The sequence below is a fragment of the Dipodomys merriami genome, unplaced genomic scaffold, assembly GCF_024711535.1.
Source record: "Dipodomys merriami isolate MVZ:Mamm:240054 unplaced genomic scaffold, mDipMer1.0.p SCAF_41, whole genome shotgun sequence".
NCBI classification, from domain to species: domain Eukaryota; kingdom Metazoa; phylum Chordata; class Mammalia; order Rodentia; family Heteromyidae; genus Dipodomys; species Dipodomys merriami.
The window spans coordinates 1999822-2020753 of NW_027205715.1; the positions used below are offsets into that span (position 1 = coordinate 1999822).

Consider the following 20932-nt stretch of genomic DNA (forward strand, 5'->3'; position numbering starts at 1 on the left):
GGAATAGTAAGAAGTTCTTGGCAGGAGCTGGTGATTCATACCTGTAATCTTAGTTACTCAGGAGGCTGAGGTCCGAGGATCATGGTTCAAAGCCAGTCTGGGCAGAAAAGTCTCTGATACTTCCTTATTTCCAATTAATTACCAAAAAGCCAGAAGTAGAATTATGGCTCAAGTGGGAGAGTGCTAGCTTTAAGCAAAAGAAGCTCAGGGACAGTGCCTAGGACCTAAGTTCAAGCCCCATTACTGGGACATACACACACAAAGCAAAAAAAAAGAAAGAAAGAAATTTTCTTTCCCACACGATATTCCCGTGGGCTGAAATGTGTCATTCTTTTTTTATTCATCAGACTCTTCAAGGCAAATTTTACTTTCTGCTATAAAAAGGGATTCTCCATCTTTGACTTTGATTACCATTAAATAATATGAATATCTCATGTACTATAGTGTAGGAGATAGTAGAACTCAATTGCATTTAACAAAGTACAGTTTTTGTACTTTGGTGGCTCACGCCTATAATCCTAGCTACTCAGGAGCCTGAGATCTGAGGATCACAATTCAAAACCAGCCCAGGCAGGAAAGTCCATGAGAGTCTTATCTCTAATTAACCACCAGAAAACCAGAAGTGGAACTGTGGCTCAAGTGGTAGAGCACTCGCCTTGAGCTGAGAGCTCAGGGACAGCGGCCAGGCCCAGAGTTCAACGCCCAGCACCGGACCAAAAAATAAAAATAAAAAGTGCAGTCTCTGGAGGAGATGCATATAGACAGTGCTTTGCAGTCCAGGGAGCATGTCACAGTCATCTGCAACTTTTGTCATGGTTTGCTATTTTACTACCTGCTTGCCCAGAATGTCTCCTCTAGGTAAGGCAGGGCAATGTTTACTACCCAGCAAGCCAGGCTGGTTCTAACAAGCATCCTTCTCTTTGCTCAGATGAAGACAAGAGATCTATTGTAGATTAAGAGTCCCATTGTGGTCTGGGAGCCTAGGATGACATGTAGATGCCACAGTACCAAGAATTGGAGGAACAGAAGGTTTTAGAAATGGTGGCGTGTGAGCAATGATTTCATAAATGATTATGATGAGGTGGCATTTGCTGCAACAGTTTGATTTTTCTCTTTGGATCCAAGACATAGATCTAGGATTACTAGATGAGACATATCAAGTAGGTTGATTTTCGTTTACTTTGCTGAGCTCGTGAGGGAACTTTCCCTTTGTCCAGAAGTAGAATGATTTGGAATCCTCAGGATATTCAGACATTGACTGTGCAATCCCCCTTGGGGGAGAATTCTTGAAAGAATTATTGGCAGGGTGCTTCTAATTTCCCTCAGAGATGTCAGACTTTATTCTCTACTCAGTCCTGTAATGTAGTAATATAAATGTTGGATTTCCACTAAGTACAACAGGTTAGTTATTGTATCTGAATGTCCCAGGTGACCCGTTTTTTAAAATTGGAAGATGCAGCTGGGCGCCGGTGCTCACACCTGTAATCCTAGCTACTCAGGAGGCTGAGGTCTGAGGATCACAGTTCAAAGCTAGCCCAGGCAGGAAAGTCTGTGAGACTCTTATCTCCAGTTAACCACCAAAAACCAGAATGAGCTGAAGAGCTGAGAGGCAGTGCCCAGGGCCAGAGTTCAAGCCCCAAAACTAACAAGAACAAAAAATTGGAATATACAATTCACAATACAAATAAACTGATTATAGTCATTTCACCCAATAATATTTCCCCTCTTATTTATTGTGAAATACACATTGCTTACTGCTGTAACTGCAGGGACTTCCTTTTATGTTCTTAGCAATTTACTTGTGACTAAGTTTTTTTAAAAGCTTCAGAAGCTGAAAGGTTGCTATCTTACTTAGATCATGGGGAAACTAGCCATAGTGTGTATCTTTCACAAGGAATGCATTCAAAGCAGCTATACTTTCTCGTACAAAACAAAACAGACCCAATATATTCAGTTGTGCTCCCCGTGCGAGTTCAGGAAGTGAACAGCGTGGCCCTATGATGTCTCTTATCTCTGCCGTGGGAGAAGTTGGCATTTCACAGGAAGTCTGCAGCAACATAAGAGATTATCGGAGCACTGATATATACATAGTGTGCATGGTGTGCGTGCCTGGACCATGATTGATACTTTTCTGTGTCTTCTTTAGTAAAAACAGATCATTAGCAAAAACATCATTATGAAAAAATTTAGGATCTTTTATCAATAAAGTATATTGTTGGTTCAAAGTTTAAACCTATTTTCTCATTGTCTTAATGGTCCAATTATGCTTCTCTTAGAGAATAGAATAATCAGCCATTAGAATTCAATGTCAACTCATTATGTCATTTTGGTTTTTAATGTAGCTGTCTATGAAGTCATAGAAAGTGTAATTAGACTGAACTATTAAATCTATTCCTTTTCTCCCAAGATACTAGTTTTCCCAGAAGGAACTTGTACTAATCGGTCCTGTTTGATTACTTTTAAACCAGGTGAGATGAATTAAATTATGTACTGTAACGAAGTAATGTGAAAGAGTTCTTCAATACTTTGGATGAAAAACACAAAATAACAAACACAAAATGTAACACAGAAATAACACAAAATAACTAGAGTTTGCTCTGAGCCTTTCTTCCTGATGAAACATTTTTGACATTTTGATCCCACAGAACTTTCTCCTTTGCTTTCTGTTTTAGTATAATAACTCCTTTGTAAAGTCTTTCCCCTCCTCTTTTCCTTCCCTCCCTACTTTTCCTCTCCTTGAAATCTTAATTCATTATCCTTCTTTTTAAATTTTTTTTATTGTTTTCTTATCTTTAAATAATAGTACAAAGGGGTTTCAACTCAACATGTCAGTTTGTAAGTCCAACACATCTTGATCAGTGTTACCTTTAGCATTCTCCATCCCCTGAAGTTACTTGTTTCCATTTTCCCATATGTGCATTGAATATTATGACTATGACTGCATTCACTCACCCTCCCTCCCATTATTCTCTGTCCTCTCCCCTTAATCTCACACCCGCCATGTTCCAGCTTCCTGGTTTTCATTTTGTTAAACTGGAAGTTAATTGTTCAAAGGAGTTGCACCATTGGAATCTGCTGTTGCATTCCTGGGCTCACTCCCTTTTGCATAGTGGGAAGACCATACAACCCGAATGCCGCTTGCCTGCACACACTAAGGTTTTTTCTATGGGCTGCCTGAGTCCTCAGGGTCTGAGTTATGTCTCACTTCTGCCAGTGTAGCAGCTTTGCTTCGAGTAATTGGTTTCATCCAGATACTCTTATTTTCTCTTTGCATTGATTTTTGTCACTACTTAAAAAATCTTGTTGAATAATTTGGGAAGTGAACGCAAGCGAATAAATAAATAAATGCTTATGTGGCTTAGTCTCAGTATTTAATATTTTGCTTAAATCTTAATTTAAAAGAATCCTCACTTGGGTAAACACTTTAGCCAATAATTTATGGTATGTGGACTGTTAAACTATTAGTGCCTTTATACTATTTTAATGAATGTTTATGTGACTCTTGGTTTTATGCACATGCAAACGACACTGAAATGTCACTGTGGTTCTAGGGGCCTTCATTCCAGGAGTTCCGGTGCAGCCCATTCTCCTCAGATACCCCAACACATTGGTGAGCAAAATTTTACCATGGGGAGAACTTCACCATTCTAAGTGGCACACATTCTTTAAGGAGCCCTTTTAACATTTGAAGAAGGGAATGAATAGAAAAGTGCTGGAAACAATTTGGGCAGATTCATTCTACTTGCTGTCTAGTGTCCAGAATGTTTTCAAATAAAGTTATCTATGCTGGAGTCTTGTGCCTGTAATCTTAGCTATTCAGGAGGCTGAGATCTGTAGGACTGAAGTTGGAATTTAGCTGGAGCAGAAAAGTTTGAGAAACTCCATGTCCAATTAACCAGTAGCGAGTGAAGCTGGCTTATGTCGTAGAATGCCAGTCCAGCAAATTGTGTGAGAGCAGGAAGTCCTGAGCTCCAATACAGATACCAGAAAATAAAAATGAGATTCTTGGTCAGTTCTTACTTCTAGTCAGTGGATGTAGGTGCTTTGGAAATGAATAAAATCTGTCAGACTTTTATTTATATCTTTATTTGTAGGTTTGAATTTATTAAATATGCAACTTGATTTTTTTCCAACCTCTTTTTTTTGAGAATTGATGAATTCTGTTTTTGTTTATTCGTTTGTTTTTGTTGCTGTTGGGGTATTGGGATTTGATTTCAGGACTTTGTGCTTGATAGGAGACACTTGGCTACTTAAACCGTGTCCGCAGTCCTTTTGCCTCTGTTATTTTTCTTTTTGCCTGGAGCCAGCCTGAACCTCCATCCTCCCGTTTATGCTTCTGTTGTAGCAGGGATGACAGAAACACACTAATGTGCCCAGCTGTTTCTTAGTTGAAACAGGTATCTTACAAACTTGCCCAGGCTGACATGAATCTAGATCCTTTTCTCCTAAATAGCTAGGATTATAAGCATGAACTACCATGCCCAGCTCTGTTTTATTTTTATTAAATCATTTTTGTGACACTAGGGATTGAACTCAGGGCCCTTACCATTTGAGCCACATGCCTGGTTCCTTTGGGTTTATTTTGTTTTTTAGTAAGAGGTGGTCTTAAAATTGATTTGTCTCTGCCTTCTTATTCGCTGGATTACAGTTGTGAGCCACCAAACCCAGCCCTTAACTGTTTTTGTTTTTATTTTTATAAACAAATTAGTCTCCTAGACATGAAAATCACTGAGCATATACAATAGTTTCCTTAAGCATTTAGAACAAGTTTTTCCATAAAAAGATAATGATATAGAAAAATAAATCTTTGCTGTGCAGATAATTCAGGAATCTGTAGATCAGTTCACTATATCTGAATAATAATATGTGCATTTTACTTTTCAATGTGCTCTGAATCCTAGTACTAAGATAAGAATATTGTTGCATGGGTTATTTTCCTGCTAACAGCTTATGTCCTTTGGTTGTTGTAGGACACAGTGACCTGGACATGGCAAGGATTTACATTGTAAGTCACTTGTTTCTAGTCTTAGTCCATGTATATTTTATTTTAACAAAGGAACCAAAGACCATTTATTCCTTAGTACTGTTACCTAGTCAGAGTCTTACATCTTCTAATTTATATCTCTACATACATCTTTACTCTCTTGTCCTTGAACCCCTGGTGTCTCCCAATCAGTTGGCACATTGGATGGGTCTTAGACAAGTCTGCATCATATTCAACTTGAATTTCGCACTTCCATTTCTGATTAGCTGATGTTTCCATCCTGAAATAATGGGATGAGTCTGACATGTGTTGAGAAAATGACAGACTGCGATTTCGGTTCTGCTCTTGGATTTTCAAAGTGCAGTGATTAGCAGTTTCTATATACACATCAGAGAGGAGGAAGAAAAATGGTTTCACTATTGAACAAGCCAAAGTGAAATCCACCTTTGAAAAGAACAGAAAGTGGAGAATCTGCCCTTCAAGATCTTTTATATAGTTTCCCCCGTGGGAAGAAAAATTAAGCCTTTGTCAGTTTTGGGAGAATCACTTAAAGGGTGGATTAGAGGCCTTTCCCCGGGGCCTGTCCAGTTCTGATACTGTTAAAGACAGAGCTCAGACATGGGTGAACTCTGAGAAGCAGAAGGAAGTCGTGAGTTTCAAACACAATTCCTTCTTTGGATATCTTTCACCCAATTGAACAAAATACTGACAATCAGAGAACAAAAAACAAAAGCATTACCTAGCTTCTTCTCATGAATATGTATATACACATTTGAAATGTTACATTGAAATCAGAATAGGTAGCTTAAGAGTGAGTGGAACGGAAAGTTAAGACACGTGAAAAACACTTGTGTTTCTCTTGTGCTGTGGTCTTTGGTGGTTGAGGTTAAGCGAATAATGCAACAAATAAAGAACAAATTGAAAATGATATGTAGATAGTGTATTATCTTTAATTCTCTAAGATACCACCTTTTTAATTTAACTATAATATAGACTTCCTACCACTACTGATTGTGAATTCCTAGTTTTTGTCTTTTATATAAGAAAAGTAGTGGGGAGAATGAGTAGAACAGGTCATTTTAGAAACAGCAGTGCCTGAACATGTGGGGTTACATATTTATATTTCCAAATATATTTATATTTCTGGGCCTACCCTTCTAGCATCCATGGAGTAGTAGTGAATTTCAGATAGAATACTTGAAAATTACTACATAATTGTTCATAATTAGTTACAGAAGTACTAAATTTACTTCCTTAATTCATTCTTCTAGTTCAATTCCTTGTTTAAACTCCTAACTTCCTTAAGAGTCCCTTCAGGTAACATTTTTGTGTGTGACAGTACTGGGTCTTGAATTCAGGACATGGTTACTCAAAGTCCCGGGGCTGTTTGCTTAAGTCTAATACTGTACCACTTGAGCCACAGCCATTTCTGGCTTTTTGGTAGTTGATTATAGATAAGAGTCTCATAGACTTTTCTGACTGGGCTGGCTTTGAACTGGGATCTTCAGATCTCAGCCTTCTGAGTTGCTAAGATTACAGGCGCCTGGCCCAGAAATTTTTTTTTATAGGCAAATTATATTTTGATTTCTAAACAGCAAAAAGAGATTGCATGGTTGATTTGTTAAACATACGGACCAATCTAGTCTGCTTGAGTTTTGGGTCAATTGTCTAATTAGATTGAACTGAAAAATCTTGCAACAAGCCTACCCAGGGTCTGTAAATATATGCTAGAGAACTGCAAAGAGAAGAACTATTTTAAAAACGATCTTTTCAAGGGCTGGCTAACAACTTTAAAGAAAGACCTTTGGCCAGCTTTACAATGAAATCAGCAATTTTCAAAATATTTCTCCATAAGGAAAATATTTATTAGTACGAGACCATTTTGATTCAGTTCCGTCTTTTAAGGAAAGGCTCCTTGATATTTTACCATTATTATTCTTAGAAGGTTTAGAAGTGTAGGATTGTTCTCAGTAATTTTCCTTTAAACACATTGATGAACCTTAGAACAGTTTTGGGGAAGTTTCTCTGGGGCCACTGGCTTGAAGATCTAAGTTGTCAAGGAAACTTCAAACTTGGGGATGAGTCTGTCAAGCTGTGGCTCTGACTCACGAGCACAATATAGCAAGGACATCTCTGGTGCCCGCGATGATGTAATTTTTGAATTGCAAGAATTGTGTGAGCCAAAGAAGCATTCCAGCTTCAGTGTGGTGTTTATAAATGGGAAGTGTTGATGGGAAGTGCTGGGCACCCATGTGGAGAGGGCAGCAGTGGGTGACCTTGTATTCCTGTGTAAGAAGTCCTCCTCTTTCTTTTCTCAGCCTCCAGCTCTGTGTGCTTACTTTCTGCCAGCCCTTCACAAAGGTAGAAGTGGAGGTAAGTCAGTCTATGCAGTCTTGGAACTGCCATAGGGCTTTATTTAGAACATTCTGTGGTCCAGCTGCATGACAACTGAAGGACATTTGCTATTTGGCTACCACAACTGCTAGCACCTCTCCTTTTCATCACATGGGATCTCTTCCCTTCCCTTCCCTTCCCTTCCCTTCCCTTTTTCTCCTTCTTCCTATTTAATTTATTTATTTATTTACAAGTTTGTTTGTTTATTAGGGCTTGAACTCAGGGCCTGGGCACTATCCATGAACTTATTTTATCAAGATTAGTGGTCTTCCATTTGAGCCACAGCTCAGCTTCTGACTTTTGGGTGGTTAATTGGAGATAAGATTCTCACAAACTTTCCTGCCCAGGCTGGTGTCAAATCTCGATCCTCAGATCTCAGTGTCTTGAGCAGCTAGGATAATAGCTGTGAGCTACTGGTGCCCAACCCTTCCTTTTATTTTTAAGCTTACAATCCTTGCATTTTTCCAGTTGATTCTGAGATCTGTTTGAGTAGTACTTTCTGGCAAAGACAAGAATGTATTCTTTGTTCCTTAATCTCACAAACAAAATGACTTTCAGCTGGTTGGAAATAGTTGCATCCATCAGGATTTGATTGTTAGGTTTGTGGTTCAGGGCAGGAAGATGGAAATAGAGGGGCTTTTCATTTAGAATGCTTATTTTAATTATATGCATTTTAAATCTGTGGTGTTGTCTTTCTCTTGTGCAAATCCTAACAATGTTATTGCATTTTATTTAATTTTGTTTTTGTAGTATTGGGGATTGAACCCAGGGTCTCATATGCGGGGAAAGTACTCTACACTGAGATATATCCTTAGCCCTTTTTATTTTGAGACAAGGACTTTCTAAATTGCCCAAACTGACTTCTAACGTGCAATGCTCTTTCTTCTGCCTCCAAAAATAGCTGAAATTACAAATATGTGCCACATTAGCTCTTAACCGATTTATTAATTGAATAGTTTAATTCTCTACCATTGGAATGTAACTGAAAAAATGAATTTCAGCAGTTCTTCAGGCACTATCCACACTGTGGCTCAGAAAAGCGGGGCCTTGATCTGAGATTCTCCTCTTTTCTCTTATACTATAATCAGGGCTGGGAATGTGGCTTGGTGGTAGTGTGCTTGCCCAGCATGCATGAAGCCCTTGGTTCAAATCCCCAGTACCACATAAACAGAAAAAGTCGGAAGTGCTGCTATGGCTCAAGTGGTAGAGCAAAAGAAGCTCAGGGACAGTGCCCAAGCACTGAGTTCAAGCCCCAGGACTGGCAAAAAAATTAATAAATTGATGGAAATCATTGTTGCTATTGTAAACATATTTTTAGAATTCTTTTTGGTAGTACTATGCTTCATGCTTACTAGGCAAGCCCTGTACCCATGAGCTGCACACCCTTAGTCCCAAACATCTTGAATATTGGTCAAATTTAGTTCAAGATGCATTATTCAATACTGGGTGCTAGTGGTTCATGCCTCTAATCATGCCTACTCAGGATACTGGGAGGAGAGGAGCCAGAGTAAGAAAGACCATGAGACTCTTACCTCCAATTAACCAGCAAAAAGCCAGTTGTGGAGCTGTGACTGAGGTGGTAAAATGCTCGCCTTGAGCAAAAGCTAAGGGACAGTGCCCAGGCCCCGAGTTTAAGCCCCAAGACTGGTGTGTGTGCGCGCACACACATACACAAAGATGACTTGCTCACGAATGTGGTATTAGGTATAGCTTTTAAGATGATCTTTACTTGGATTGTCTTTAGACACTCAGTTTTGAGAGTCATCAGACAGCTTAGTACTGTAACTGCTATAGCTTAGAATTTTACATCTCTCAGATACGATGGAAATGAAACTCCTTCATACCAAAACCCTTATCAGACATCTAGAGTGTATAAATAATGCTTAGTGGTATTTTCTTGCTGCCTTTTCTCCATTCAACTCCTGCCTCCCCACCATAGAGCCTTGTTTTGAAAAAGTTGCCATTTTCATGACACTTGGATTTAAAAAGAATGTAAGTTGTAAACTTCCTGCACAATGCAATTGGACTCTGGCATCTTTGAGTAAGGATGGATTTGAGCAACAAGTATGTTGACAGGGTAGCTCTGCTGAATATTATTCCTTAATCATTACCTGGCATCATGGTATGTTTCTAACATGCCGCTTCATGATTACATTTATCAATTTGCCATTCCTACATGTGCCTTTATAAATACATAGCTCAGGAGCACAGGGAATAAGGTAGCTAGTAAGGTGGGACCAGTAGCTCATGCCTGTCATTTTAGCTATTCAGGAGGCTGAGACCTGAAGGATCATGGTTCAAAGTCAAACCAGGCAGAAAAGTCCAAGAGGCTCCAAAACAACCAGCAAAATATTGGTGTTGGAAGTGAGGCTTAACTGATAGAGTGCCAGCCATGCAAGCAAACCTAACAAGCACAAGGCCTTTAATTTAAACTCTTGCAGTAGCCAAACAAACAAACAACCTCCTCAGCCTGAGCCCTGAGTTTAAACTCTGGCACTAGCCAAACAAACAAACATCCCAAGCCTGAAAAACAAGAATCAAATATGACATATTCAGAATATGCTAGTTTATTTCATGACAGTGAGTGCTCAAACAAATACCACCATGTGGCAGCAGTTAGTTTATGAATGGAAACATGACCTTCACGTTGACCTTGAGGCCAGCTTTCTTCTTCACAGTGTGTATACATACCAGCATGCCTTCAGAGCATGTTGACTTTAGAATCTATACCTTGTAGGTACATATTGCTTCAGAAAAATTCCTTCACAACACTTATAGTAATCTGTTAGTGGCTGGGATTATAACTTAAGTACTTTTAAGGTGGGCAGTTCACAGCCTTCAGCAGTTCAAGTGGGTTTTCTTGATTTGAAAAGAATATCTGGTTTGGGAAAGGAAGGACTGTGGCAACAATGTTAGAATCAACATCCAAACATCCATACCACTCTTTAAGTCTTCAAAGAGCCTTTGGCTTAGGCAAGGCTAAATACAGTCATGCGTTGCCTAACCACAGGGATGTGTTCAGAGAAAGTTAGGCAATTTTATCCTTATGCAAACATTGTAATGTGTGCTTACCCAAACCGAGATGGTCTAGCCTATCACATACCTTGGCTGTATGGCAAAGCCTATGGCTGCTGGCCTATAGACCTGAGTTGGTCTAGCCTGTGGCATACCTCGGCTGCATGGTAGAGCCTGTGGCTGCTGGCCTATAGACCTGAGATGGTCTAGCCTGTGGCATACCTCAGCTGCATGGCAGAGCCTATGGCTGCTGGACTATAGACCTGAGTTGGTCTAGCCTGTGGCATACCTCAGCTGCATGGCAGTTTGCAGGCTGCCATATAGTAAGTGGGAAGGAGCCTGAAGGCCTCAGGCCTGAGTGGCTGTCATGGTCACTCTGAACTTAGACTATACTGAAATTATAAAGAAGATTTTTATTTCTTTAAGAATACATTGTTAGTTACTTAAAGAAAACTTTACAGAGGTGAGGACTGTGAACCCGAAAGCATGAATTAGGTGCTCGTTGACAAATGCGTCAGCCTTCTCTCCCTGGGACAGTCTGGCAGAGTAGAATATGGCGGTGAGGGGCTGAGAGCATGTGTGTTGGGTGAGTGAGGATCTGTGAGCTCAGTCTCAGATGCAGAGGGAAAGGGAACAGAAGCCCCATAGCTGCCTTCTCTCTGAAGTTGAAGGTGATGTACATGCCAGCAGGCCAGGCAGAGTGAGGTAAAAAAAAAAAAAAAGGAATTGCATCTTGGAAGCGTGGAGCAGGTGTAACTTCCTTTAGCATCGCTCTGTGGTCTCTCCCAGGAGGAGAAGGCAGGATCAGACGAGATCTGCTCTCAATCCAAGAGGATTGAGAGTAGCTACTGTGAATGTGGCAGAGGTAAGAGATTGTAGGCAACAGAAAGGCCAAATGATATGCCTGCCTCCTGTCTGAGTTATTTGGGCAGGCAGAGGGCCATAGCCTGTTCCTATGTCATAAGCCTGTGCCAGAGCAGGTGAGGGAGAGTTCCCTAATTCATAATGACAGGAACTGAAGAATCCAGAGGATGACATTAGGATCATGTGTTGGGTACCATGGCTGAGGTGGTGTTGAAGACAATGTCTGTGGCCAGGGGAAGAGACTGGGGAATCAAGATAGCGCTTGGGTTATTGCTAGGAGAACAGAGGATGATGGGAGATGGTGGAGGTGAAAGAAAACAGAAAGTCCCTAGAGCATTTCAATGTGTGTTGGGGCTATTACAGTCATAACAGTCATGCATTCCTCCCTTTGCTTGATTTTCCTTTCCAAGTAGAAGATGTGCTCCTGCTAGGAGCTCAAATGATGGGCAAGGTGGCAGTGAGGTGTGTAGGCCAGTCTTACCTAGGAGAGACTTGATTAGAACTTACATTATGTTGCTTCTCCAGGAGACAAGGGGTCGCTGAGGCCCGACAGTGTTGAGTCCTGGGCTCTTACTATTTTGTACTCTCAGTGCAGTTTATTTCCTCAAGAATACAACACCAGGCTAATCCCAGAGTGATGGAAAGGCATTTTACGGACAATATTTCCTGCACAAATAGAAACCAAGCCCATCCATATTTCATTGTGCTGTGTTTGGTTGACACTGTAGCAATAGTTTGTTTTCCCACATGTACTTTTATGACTTATAAAACTATAAATGGCCATTTGGCTTTAAAACACACACAAACACACACACACACACAGAGAAATATTTGGCAATTTAAAAACTTTTCTTTCTTAAAACATTTCTCTTAGAGATCTCCTCAACACTGATTTCACCCTCATGTTTTCTTCCTTGAATTTCAAACTATGTAAATATAGGAAATATATTTACTACATTAGGATGCAGGGAATTTTTAGCAGTACTTGTTTACCGTGTGTTGCTCGGGATTTTAAAGTCACATGGGGACCCCTGGTGGTGGTTTCTTTCTCCACCTTGAGGATAGTGATGCTAAATGCAGCTGTTCAGTTCCAATGGAAAAGAGCCTTTGCCCTGTTGAGTGGAAGGTTCCTAGGGGAAAGATGACTTTTGGGACCTTACAGCAGAGCCAGGACCCAGTGCTCTTCCCACTGTCCCCTTGGAGAAGTTAATAAAATGAACGTGAACAGTGAAAGCACATGAAATGCCCCCTCCATCCCAGCTGGGCTGTACACCCTCACCTCTCCTGGCCCAGCTCTTGGGGTCTGGCATGGAGCCATTGCAGGAGTCCCTAGGTCTGCTTCCTGCATAGTCTCATCCACACCCTGCCACTCAAGTTACTGCCAAAACCTGGGGCCTGCTCTTATCTCCTTTGCTTCAGCTTCATCTCTGAGTCACCTGTACCCTTGAATAACAAGATTTAGAAACAAGTCCGTTTGGAACAGGTGAGATTTTTATTTCCTTACACAGACTTTTCTTTTTCTTTCAAATCATAACTGCTGTGTAAGTGTGGCTTTGGCCAACTTCTTTCTGCCCATTCTTTGTCTAGCAGATGGACATGGTAGAATGTGCAGCAGGGAGGTGTTGAGAGCTAATCATATAAAGCCCCAGATCGTGGGTACCAGCTCTTCCTGCTGAATGTTTCTCACTGTGGGACACACTTCTGCTGTGTGGAGGGCATCCTGTGCATGCATATTCTGCCATATCCCCAGGATCTGAACTCTGACATGTGACAGATGTGTGTTTAAGCAATATGTGTTGAATAGAATTGGGCCATGATACCTTGAGCATCATATAATTTTTCTCCCTCCCTCCCACCCTCCCTCCCTCCCTCCCTCCCTCCCTTCCTTCCTTCCCTCCTTCCTTCCTTCTTTCCTTCTTTTCCTGTTAGTTTGAGCTTAACACTTGTAGAGCAGGCATTTTACCAAAACTTGAATCACACCCCAGGCCCTCTTTTTACCTCATTATTTTGTGAATAAGGCTCATTCTTTTTCCTGGGACTGACTTCACACCTCAATCTTCTTACCTGTGTCTGTCTCCCACAGAGTTGAGATTACAGACATGAGCCATGTATGCCTATCTTGTTCAGATAGGGTTTTGCTAACTTTGTGCCTAAGTTGGTTTTGAACCAGGTTCTCCTAGCATATACCTCTTGGGCAGTCGAGGTTATAAGCATGCACCACCATGATGACCATTTTAATCCTAATTCTTGATGATTAAAAACAGAAAAACTTAATGAAGTAAAATGATGCTCATAAAACCAGCATGGCACCTAGTACACACTTAGAATTCAATAAGCAGTAACTATTAGCAAAATTGCACTCCTCTAAAAATCTTCAGTTACATACAAACATTTCTTAGGGCACCCTCTGCAAGAATTAGCTGTTATGACTGTTCCTTTCTCTAGGTACCATCTCCTGCTTTGGCAGTATCTTGTAGTAGGCGGTGGGGTAAGGAGGACGGGGAGAAGATAGTCTGGACAGCAATCCTCCTATTTATGTTTCCTTCATAGCTGGGATGGCATGCAGACCACAACACCCAGCTTTTTCTATTGAAGTGGAGTCTCATGAACTTTTTTTTAAAACCCAGATTGGCCTGGAATTACAGACCTCCTGACCTCAGCCTCCTGCCTCCTGCCTAGCTGAGCTGACAGACTGGGGAGCTGACTTTAAAAAAAAAAAAGAGGAAAGAAAAATGAGGAAGAATGATTAAAACATAAAGTCCAATCAAATAGTAAAAATATGGTTGACCTTGAAATGGGTAGAGAAAGATAATACTATAAAATACAAAAAAGGAGAAAAGAAAAAACATTTTTTATATAAGGGATATGAAAGGGGGAAATGCAGGTGTGAGAGAAAGGCATTAGTAGCTACAGCTTTGCAACCTCAGAATTGCAGACCTTAGCTTGTTGATGTAACTCACAACAAACAGGACAAGCAACAGGGACCCTTGTTGAGAGTCGAGGAGCCTAAGGAGATCTTATAATAGAGTTAGCACACAGGCAGACCCAGGGCCTATATGGAGATCTCCTGAGTCCATGGCTAGAGCTCTTTCTATTCTGTTTAGTCACCTGTACTCAAAGATGACAAAGTACTCTGCAGATTGATTGACCATCTATACACTGATGTCTTGGGCTGAAGGGCTGTTATAGAAAGGTGCATTTGTCTTTCAGTTTATGCCTGTTCAAGTACCAAACGATGAAGAGAAAAAAGATCCTGTGCTTTTTGCCAGTAGAGTCCGGAGTTTAATGGCAGAGTAAGTGTCTGTACATGATTATAACTAGTAAGTAACTGGAAAATCATTGGTAAAAAGTAGCTTAACCTTGCTTAAAGGCTTCTCTCCTCCTTTTCCTAAGTGTCTCCTTCCCCAACTTATTTGGGTAAGTAAAATAGGGACACTGCCAATAAAATCACCTAAAATGCTCTCCCAAATGCAGCCCCAAACCAATGGAAATGTGCCTTGCCCAGAAAGATGGGGTCCAGAGTTGTAGGCAGAAGAGATCATTTGTAGGCTCCATGCTGGCTTGGAACTGTGGGACACAGCCTTGAGAAGCAATTAGGGCCTCCTTTCTCTCCCTTCAGCTTCCAAAACGGTCCAAGTTTGCAGGGGACAGATACACAGAAAAGGGAAACAGCTTCCCTAGGCAGTAATGTCTAGAACGTTAGTATTCAGAAACTAAAAAACATAAGTTTAACATTTTCCTGCACTTAAGGGAGTTTTAACTGGCCAGTATCCTAATCAGAGAAATGCTATACCAAGCCAGTCCCCAGACAGCCTTCTGCCTGCCAGATGTTGGGTGTACCCTCCCCACCCTACTCCAAGCCTGCTTCTCCTTGTCGCCCCCTGCAGGAGCTCTGGAGCCAACAGGCTTTTAGTGTTTTCTTCTCTGAAAATTCAGCAGGAACCCTGAATTCAGCAAGAACTTCATAGCTTCAGAGCTTTACTTGGCCAAGGAGAATCTTGGTTGCTACACAGACCCCTCCAAAGTTCCCTCTTGTCTTGGAATTATAAACGATTGCCTTGCCTCTCATGTTTTTTGGTATTGTTGGTGGTGGTGGTGATGGTCATTGGGCCTGAACTCAGGGCCTGGGTACCCTCCCTGAGGTTTGTTTCTTTTTCTTTTTCTTTCTTTCTCTTTCTTCCTTTCTTTTTTCTTTCTTTCTTTCTTTTTTTTTTTTTTTTGCTTAAGTCCTAGCACTCTACCACTTAGAGTCACAGCTCTACTTCCAGTTTTCTGGTGGTTAATTGGAGATAAGTCTCACCGACTTTCCTGCCCAAGCTGACTTTAAACTGTGACCCTCAGACCTCAACCTCTTGAGTAGCTAGGATTACAGGTGTGAGCCACCAGTGCTTGGCCTCTCATGGTTTTAATTATTATGAGGCTAAAATAGGAACATAGGAGATAAAAGCAGTTGAAAATGATGAAGAGCCCAGCAGAAGTGAGAAGCTGGTGGTGGCACTACTACTTGTAGCTATTTCCTGAGTAGCATGCTTGGCCCTTTACTTACACCAGCCGGCATCCTCACAACTCCAGGAGGGAAAGAAGGAGTAGCTTAGGGCCCTGTACCACACTAGTGACTGCTTTGAGGTTCAGCTCCACATTTCCTGGTCCCAGAGCCCAAGCTGTTCACTATCCAGTGACATGAGTTATTGTTGTAATTCCTGAGATATTCTAAAGCTTTGTTTTCCTTCTTAAATAGTCTAACACCCATGTATTTATTCATCAAAGAAAAAAAATAGCCCAGAAAACCTGTCTTTGATGGAAAACATGTGTTATCCCGATTGCATTCATTCAGAAGTTAGTGCTTATGACAATGACTCAACACAGTCAAATAAAATTGAAAATCATTTTATGATTTCCACTTGTTAATAAAACTTAATGAAGAGGAGTCATGAGGAAAGCGTTTCATGTGTTGCATAGCCTTTCCTTTGTGCTGTGTGTGTATGTGTGTGTTCATTTCTTATTAATACATGAATTTTCCAAACCTGATTCACTATTATTGAGTCTCTGAGAAGCTGGGAGGTAGGCAAGAGGGAGGCTTTGCACTGTATATGGATGCTGTTAGGTTTGGAAGAAATATCAGCTCAGTACCCATTAGTCTCAGTATTTTAAAGATCGCCATGTAGCAAGGGGTCCTCCAGTTACAAAAGGGAAGGGAAGGCAGATGGTAGTGGCTTGGGTGCATGTACAAATGCCACTTACCTTTAAACAGTACCTGTACCTACCCAGGTATTGCCTTGTGAAGTAATTATTCCTAGGTACAATGAGAAGAGTGAATCTTAGGTCCAATGCCACTAAGTCCCCAGCTGATACAATATCCATAAGTCTAGAACCAAAACCACTGGATTGCATGAGACTCAATTATTACTGTTCTAGTTAAAACACAAAATGAGGGCTAGGAGCTTGATTCAAGTGGTAGAACACTTGCCAAGCATGTGTGAGACTTTGATTTCACTACCAGGTATTGCAAAACTTCCCAGCTATATACACAGAAGCATGAGATGTTAAAAACTTTACTTGAGCTACAGTAGGTCTGTGCAAGAGTAGAAAAGTGATTTTCTTTGGCATCAAAAGCCACAGCCACTGGATTGAAAAAGTAGCTGTGCTCTTCCATGTACTATTCTGTGTTAATCAGTTCAAACTTTAAAAAGATCATCACCTTTTGTGAAGCATTGTATTTTTATCCCTCTTAATTCTTGTAGCGTTCTGGGCGTGCCAGTGACAGACCACACGTATGAGGACTGCAGGCTCATGATTTCGGCTGGACAGCTCACACTGCCCATGGAAGCTGGGCTGGTGGAATTTACCAAAATCAGCCGTAAGTTAAAGTAAGTGTCTTCTTACTATACTTTTAGATTGGTCTTAGCAGAGGAGCTCATCTTTTGCCTCACTTTATTGTTGTTCCATTCTTAGATCCTGTGGTGTTTGTTAGGAAAGCCAGGATTGGGAGCTGATCTCCCATTTTATTGTTGGGTTTAGTTATTTATTTTTTTTTGAGAACAGTTCAGTTGAGGATTTGTGCATGCTTTGATCACAGGAAGAAAGCAAGGGACAGAGAACATGGGGACAGATGGCCTTCCTTGTTGGACATGACTCTCCATGGTTGATTAGTGCTCCTGCTTTGCTACCAGAAGGTTAGCATGATATGATAGATACCTCAAATGGAAGAAGCTCCAATAATAATTCTGACCACCAATGCTTTTTAAAATACTTTCCCTAGATCTACCTTTCTTATTTTCTGAGTACTTGTTTTTATTTCTCCCAAAGAGGAAAACACCCCTTGGTACTTTTGTGATTTGGAATGAACTATTTGCAACATTCCGATCTAGCTACCTGGTATAGAAGTTCTAGGTTCATTCTGTTCTTAATGCTGGTAGGAATGTACAGAGTGTACAGCTTCAGTGGATCTTGATGTCTCTTCTAGGAAGTTGATGCAGAACAAGCCACCGCATGCAAGTTCAGTGTTAAAATACAGTAATTTTGTCCAGGCACCCATGGCTCATGTCTGTAATCCTATTTACCCAGGAGACAGAGATCTGAGAATCACAGTTTGAAGTCACCCAGGATAGGAAAGTCCATGAGATGCTTATCTCCAATTAATTACCAAAAAAAAAAAATGAGAAATAGAGCTATGTCTCCAGTGGTAGAGCATTAGCCTTGAGCAAAAGGAACTCAGGGCCTAGACACTGTCGAGGAAGAGCATGGTTACTTTTTTAATCCAGTGGTTGTGGCTTTTCTTGCCAAAGAAACACATTTTTTCTACTCTTTCACATACTTACTGTGGGCCCAAGTAAAAACTATATATACATATATATTTATATGTATAATGAACATATATAAATTTATGTATATAAGTTTATGCATAAATATACTTACATATTTTATATACTTTATATAAATATATAATATATAAAATAAATATAATATATGAGATATCATATTTTTGATAAATGGTATAAAAATATTATTTCTACCTTCAAGATAGTAAAATGCTTTGCTCTTGTTTTATTTAGTGTTATATCCACAGTAGCCCATAGATTAAAAAGTGTAGCTACATGCTGAAATTAGATGTAGAAATGTGGCTTGTTTAATTTTTATATGACAGAGTCAGAAATGATGTAAGCTACAGTAGAACTTTCTAGTGTTTCACCACTGTGATTGATTTATTATAACTGGTACCAGAGGAAGTGTGTATAGTCTAATGAATCTCCAGGTAGTAATATTTTGTGAAGTGTGACTTTTCAGCCTAAAATCTCTTTGAAAGTAAGATTTACAGCTTCTTTTGTAGCAACTCAATAAATACTACTTACTTACTAAATTAACATTTCGGATAAAATTTATAATCTCATTTTCCTCTTATGAATAACTTTTTATTCCACTACATTGTTCTTCTGACTTCCTTTTCTTTCCCTTTGGTATTCCAAGATATTTATCAATTATATGAAAATGCTTCTTAAAAATTAAATGTTTGCAGATGTGTTCAGTATGTCCCTTTAAGAACCCTTTTGCATCTCCTTTTTAATCTTAACCTATACAATGTTTTTCCTTCAGATAAATTAATAGAACAGTGCTTTTAAGCAGTCCAGGTGGGTGGTAAAAAGCTAATCATGTGTGTTTATGATTCTTGGCTTAGATTAGATTGGGATGGCATTCGTAAGCACCTGGATGAGTATGCGTCCATTGCAAGTTCCTCCAAAGGAGGGAGAATTGGAATCGAAGAATTTGCAGAATACTTGAAGTTACCTGTTTCAGATGTCCTGCGACAACTTTTTGCACTCTTTGACAGGGTATGTTAAAATTCAATCTTTAATAACAGTTTGACTCTGCCAGTCCTCACAGGGCATAGATCGGTATGCTAAGTGATTGCAGACACTTGTTAAGTCGGTATCAGAAGAATTAAGGCTGAGCTTGTAGCTTTATTTTATTTTTTTAAATCACCTAGTATGACGACTAGGTGCATTGCAACAGTAATGATGGTGCATATTTATTCCAAATGTTAGTGCAATATTTATTAGGCCAGTAATAAATATTGTGACCATAGAGTCCCATCTGTAATTTGGAATTGGAGAAGTCTGTATAACTGGTAAGGATCTCAGAATTTATATAAAGTTTTGTACATTGATGGCATGGCAGGTGTGGTCATTTTTTATTCTAATAGCTTTTGGACTTCCTCCAGAAGGTATGAATCACAAGTAGATTTTATTTTCAACTGTTTTCTGCTTGTGAATATATAAGTATTGGCAATTAGAAAAAAATGGTTAAAAAGCTATCTTAAGAAAAAGGTTATCAGGATTTAAAGTTCTTATTTTTTTATTTGCTTTTTTTTGACATGTGAAATTGGCAGGAAAATTCAGTCCTTTCTGACAATTCTGAGTTCCAGCCGATTCATAGAGGCATGAAACTGCTCTGGCAACCAACACATAGCTGTTGTGCAAAAATCCAATCCCTTGAAGCCTTGTGTTTGTAGTCAAATCCATTCCATCCCTGTCCTGCCAGTTCTGGAGTTGCTGTGCATCCCTGTGAGTTCACATGCTTTAGATGCCAGATCAGTGCAACCATGTGGTATTATAGTCTCCATTCTAGTGTCTTTCACATAGCATCAGGCATTTGAGATTCCAGGGTGGTCTATGTCTCCATTACCTTTCCCTGTTTAGTACTGAGTAGAGTCCCAGTGTGTAGACATACCACCATCAGCATTTCTGTTCCTCAGTTGAGGAACATTTGATTGGTGTCCATCTAAGAGCAGTTCTTCGGGTAGCTATAACCTGAGCATCCATGTATGGGTTTTGTATAAATGTAGACTTTTTTTTCATTTGGGTAAAGATTGAAGGATTTGATTTCTTTCTTTTTCCCTTTCTGAAGATAACTGTAGTTTGCATTTTTTTCTAAAGGACATTTTTGTCATGTATAGGATTCAGAATTGATCTTAACAATTTGAAGATGTTCTATTGCCTTCTGAACTCCAGGGTCTCACAGCTTTGCCAACTGATCATTCTCCAAGTTTTGCTTTTTTTTAAATTACTAATCCTGCTATGGTAACTTGTCCAGTTTCTCTCTCTTTCTTTATTAATTTCTTTCCTTCTTTCTTTCTTTTTTTTTCTTTCTTTCTTTCTTCCTTCCTTCCTTCCTTCCTTCCTTCCTTCCTTCCTTCCTTCCTTCCTTCCTTTCTTTTTTGTTTCTCTTTGTATTTTGCTTTGAGAGATTAGTCATATTTGGGAAAGAGAAGCTAAACTGGGCTTGTTTCCTCTTGACTGGTACCAGAAGGCCAGGTCCTCTATTATGTCTGGAAAATGAAAACTATATCTTGATGACAGCAGGATGGGCCTCTTCTTTTTTCCAGAGCATACTTTTCCTTCTAATGATTAACTTTGATAACATCCTTTAACATGCTTCCATTAAGCAATGTTCTCCTGTAGGTAATATCTGGGCCACTCTTCAGGCTTTGGTAACGGTATATAAATTATTTCCCCTCCCACATAAAATTACGATGTGTCAGTGCCATGGTGTCTGGTACTGTAAAAAAGGAAAGGAAGATTTAGGGGAGGAAAATTCAATTATTGGATGTATCGATGCAAGTTGGAAAATGAGAAGTAACTTTCCACTTTTAAAATCACAAGTCCTTCTGTGAGATTTCTA

The 20932-nt window shown here is 39.9% G+C and overlaps 1 protein-coding gene across 1 annotated transcript in view; it reads left to right on the top strand.

The window, feature by feature from the left end:
• Lpcat2 (lysophosphatidylcholine acyltransferase 2) overlaps positions 1-20932 on the top strand; it is a 60367-nt gene that overhangs the window by 16320 nt on the left and 23115 nt on the right. Inside the window, exons 5-11 of the mRNA XM_069992318.1 lie at positions 2408-2468; positions 3552-3610; positions 4971-5005; positions 7303-7357; positions 14468-14550; positions 16999-17124; positions 18930-19083. Of these exons, the coding sequence (XP_069848419.1) occupies positions 2408-2468; positions 3552-3610; positions 4971-5005; positions 7303-7357; positions 14468-14550; positions 16999-17124; positions 18930-19083 (573 nt within the window). The remainder of the gene's footprint in view (positions 1-2407; positions 2469-3551; positions 3611-4970; positions 5006-7302; positions 7358-14467; positions 14551-16998; positions 17125-18929; positions 19084-20932) is intronic.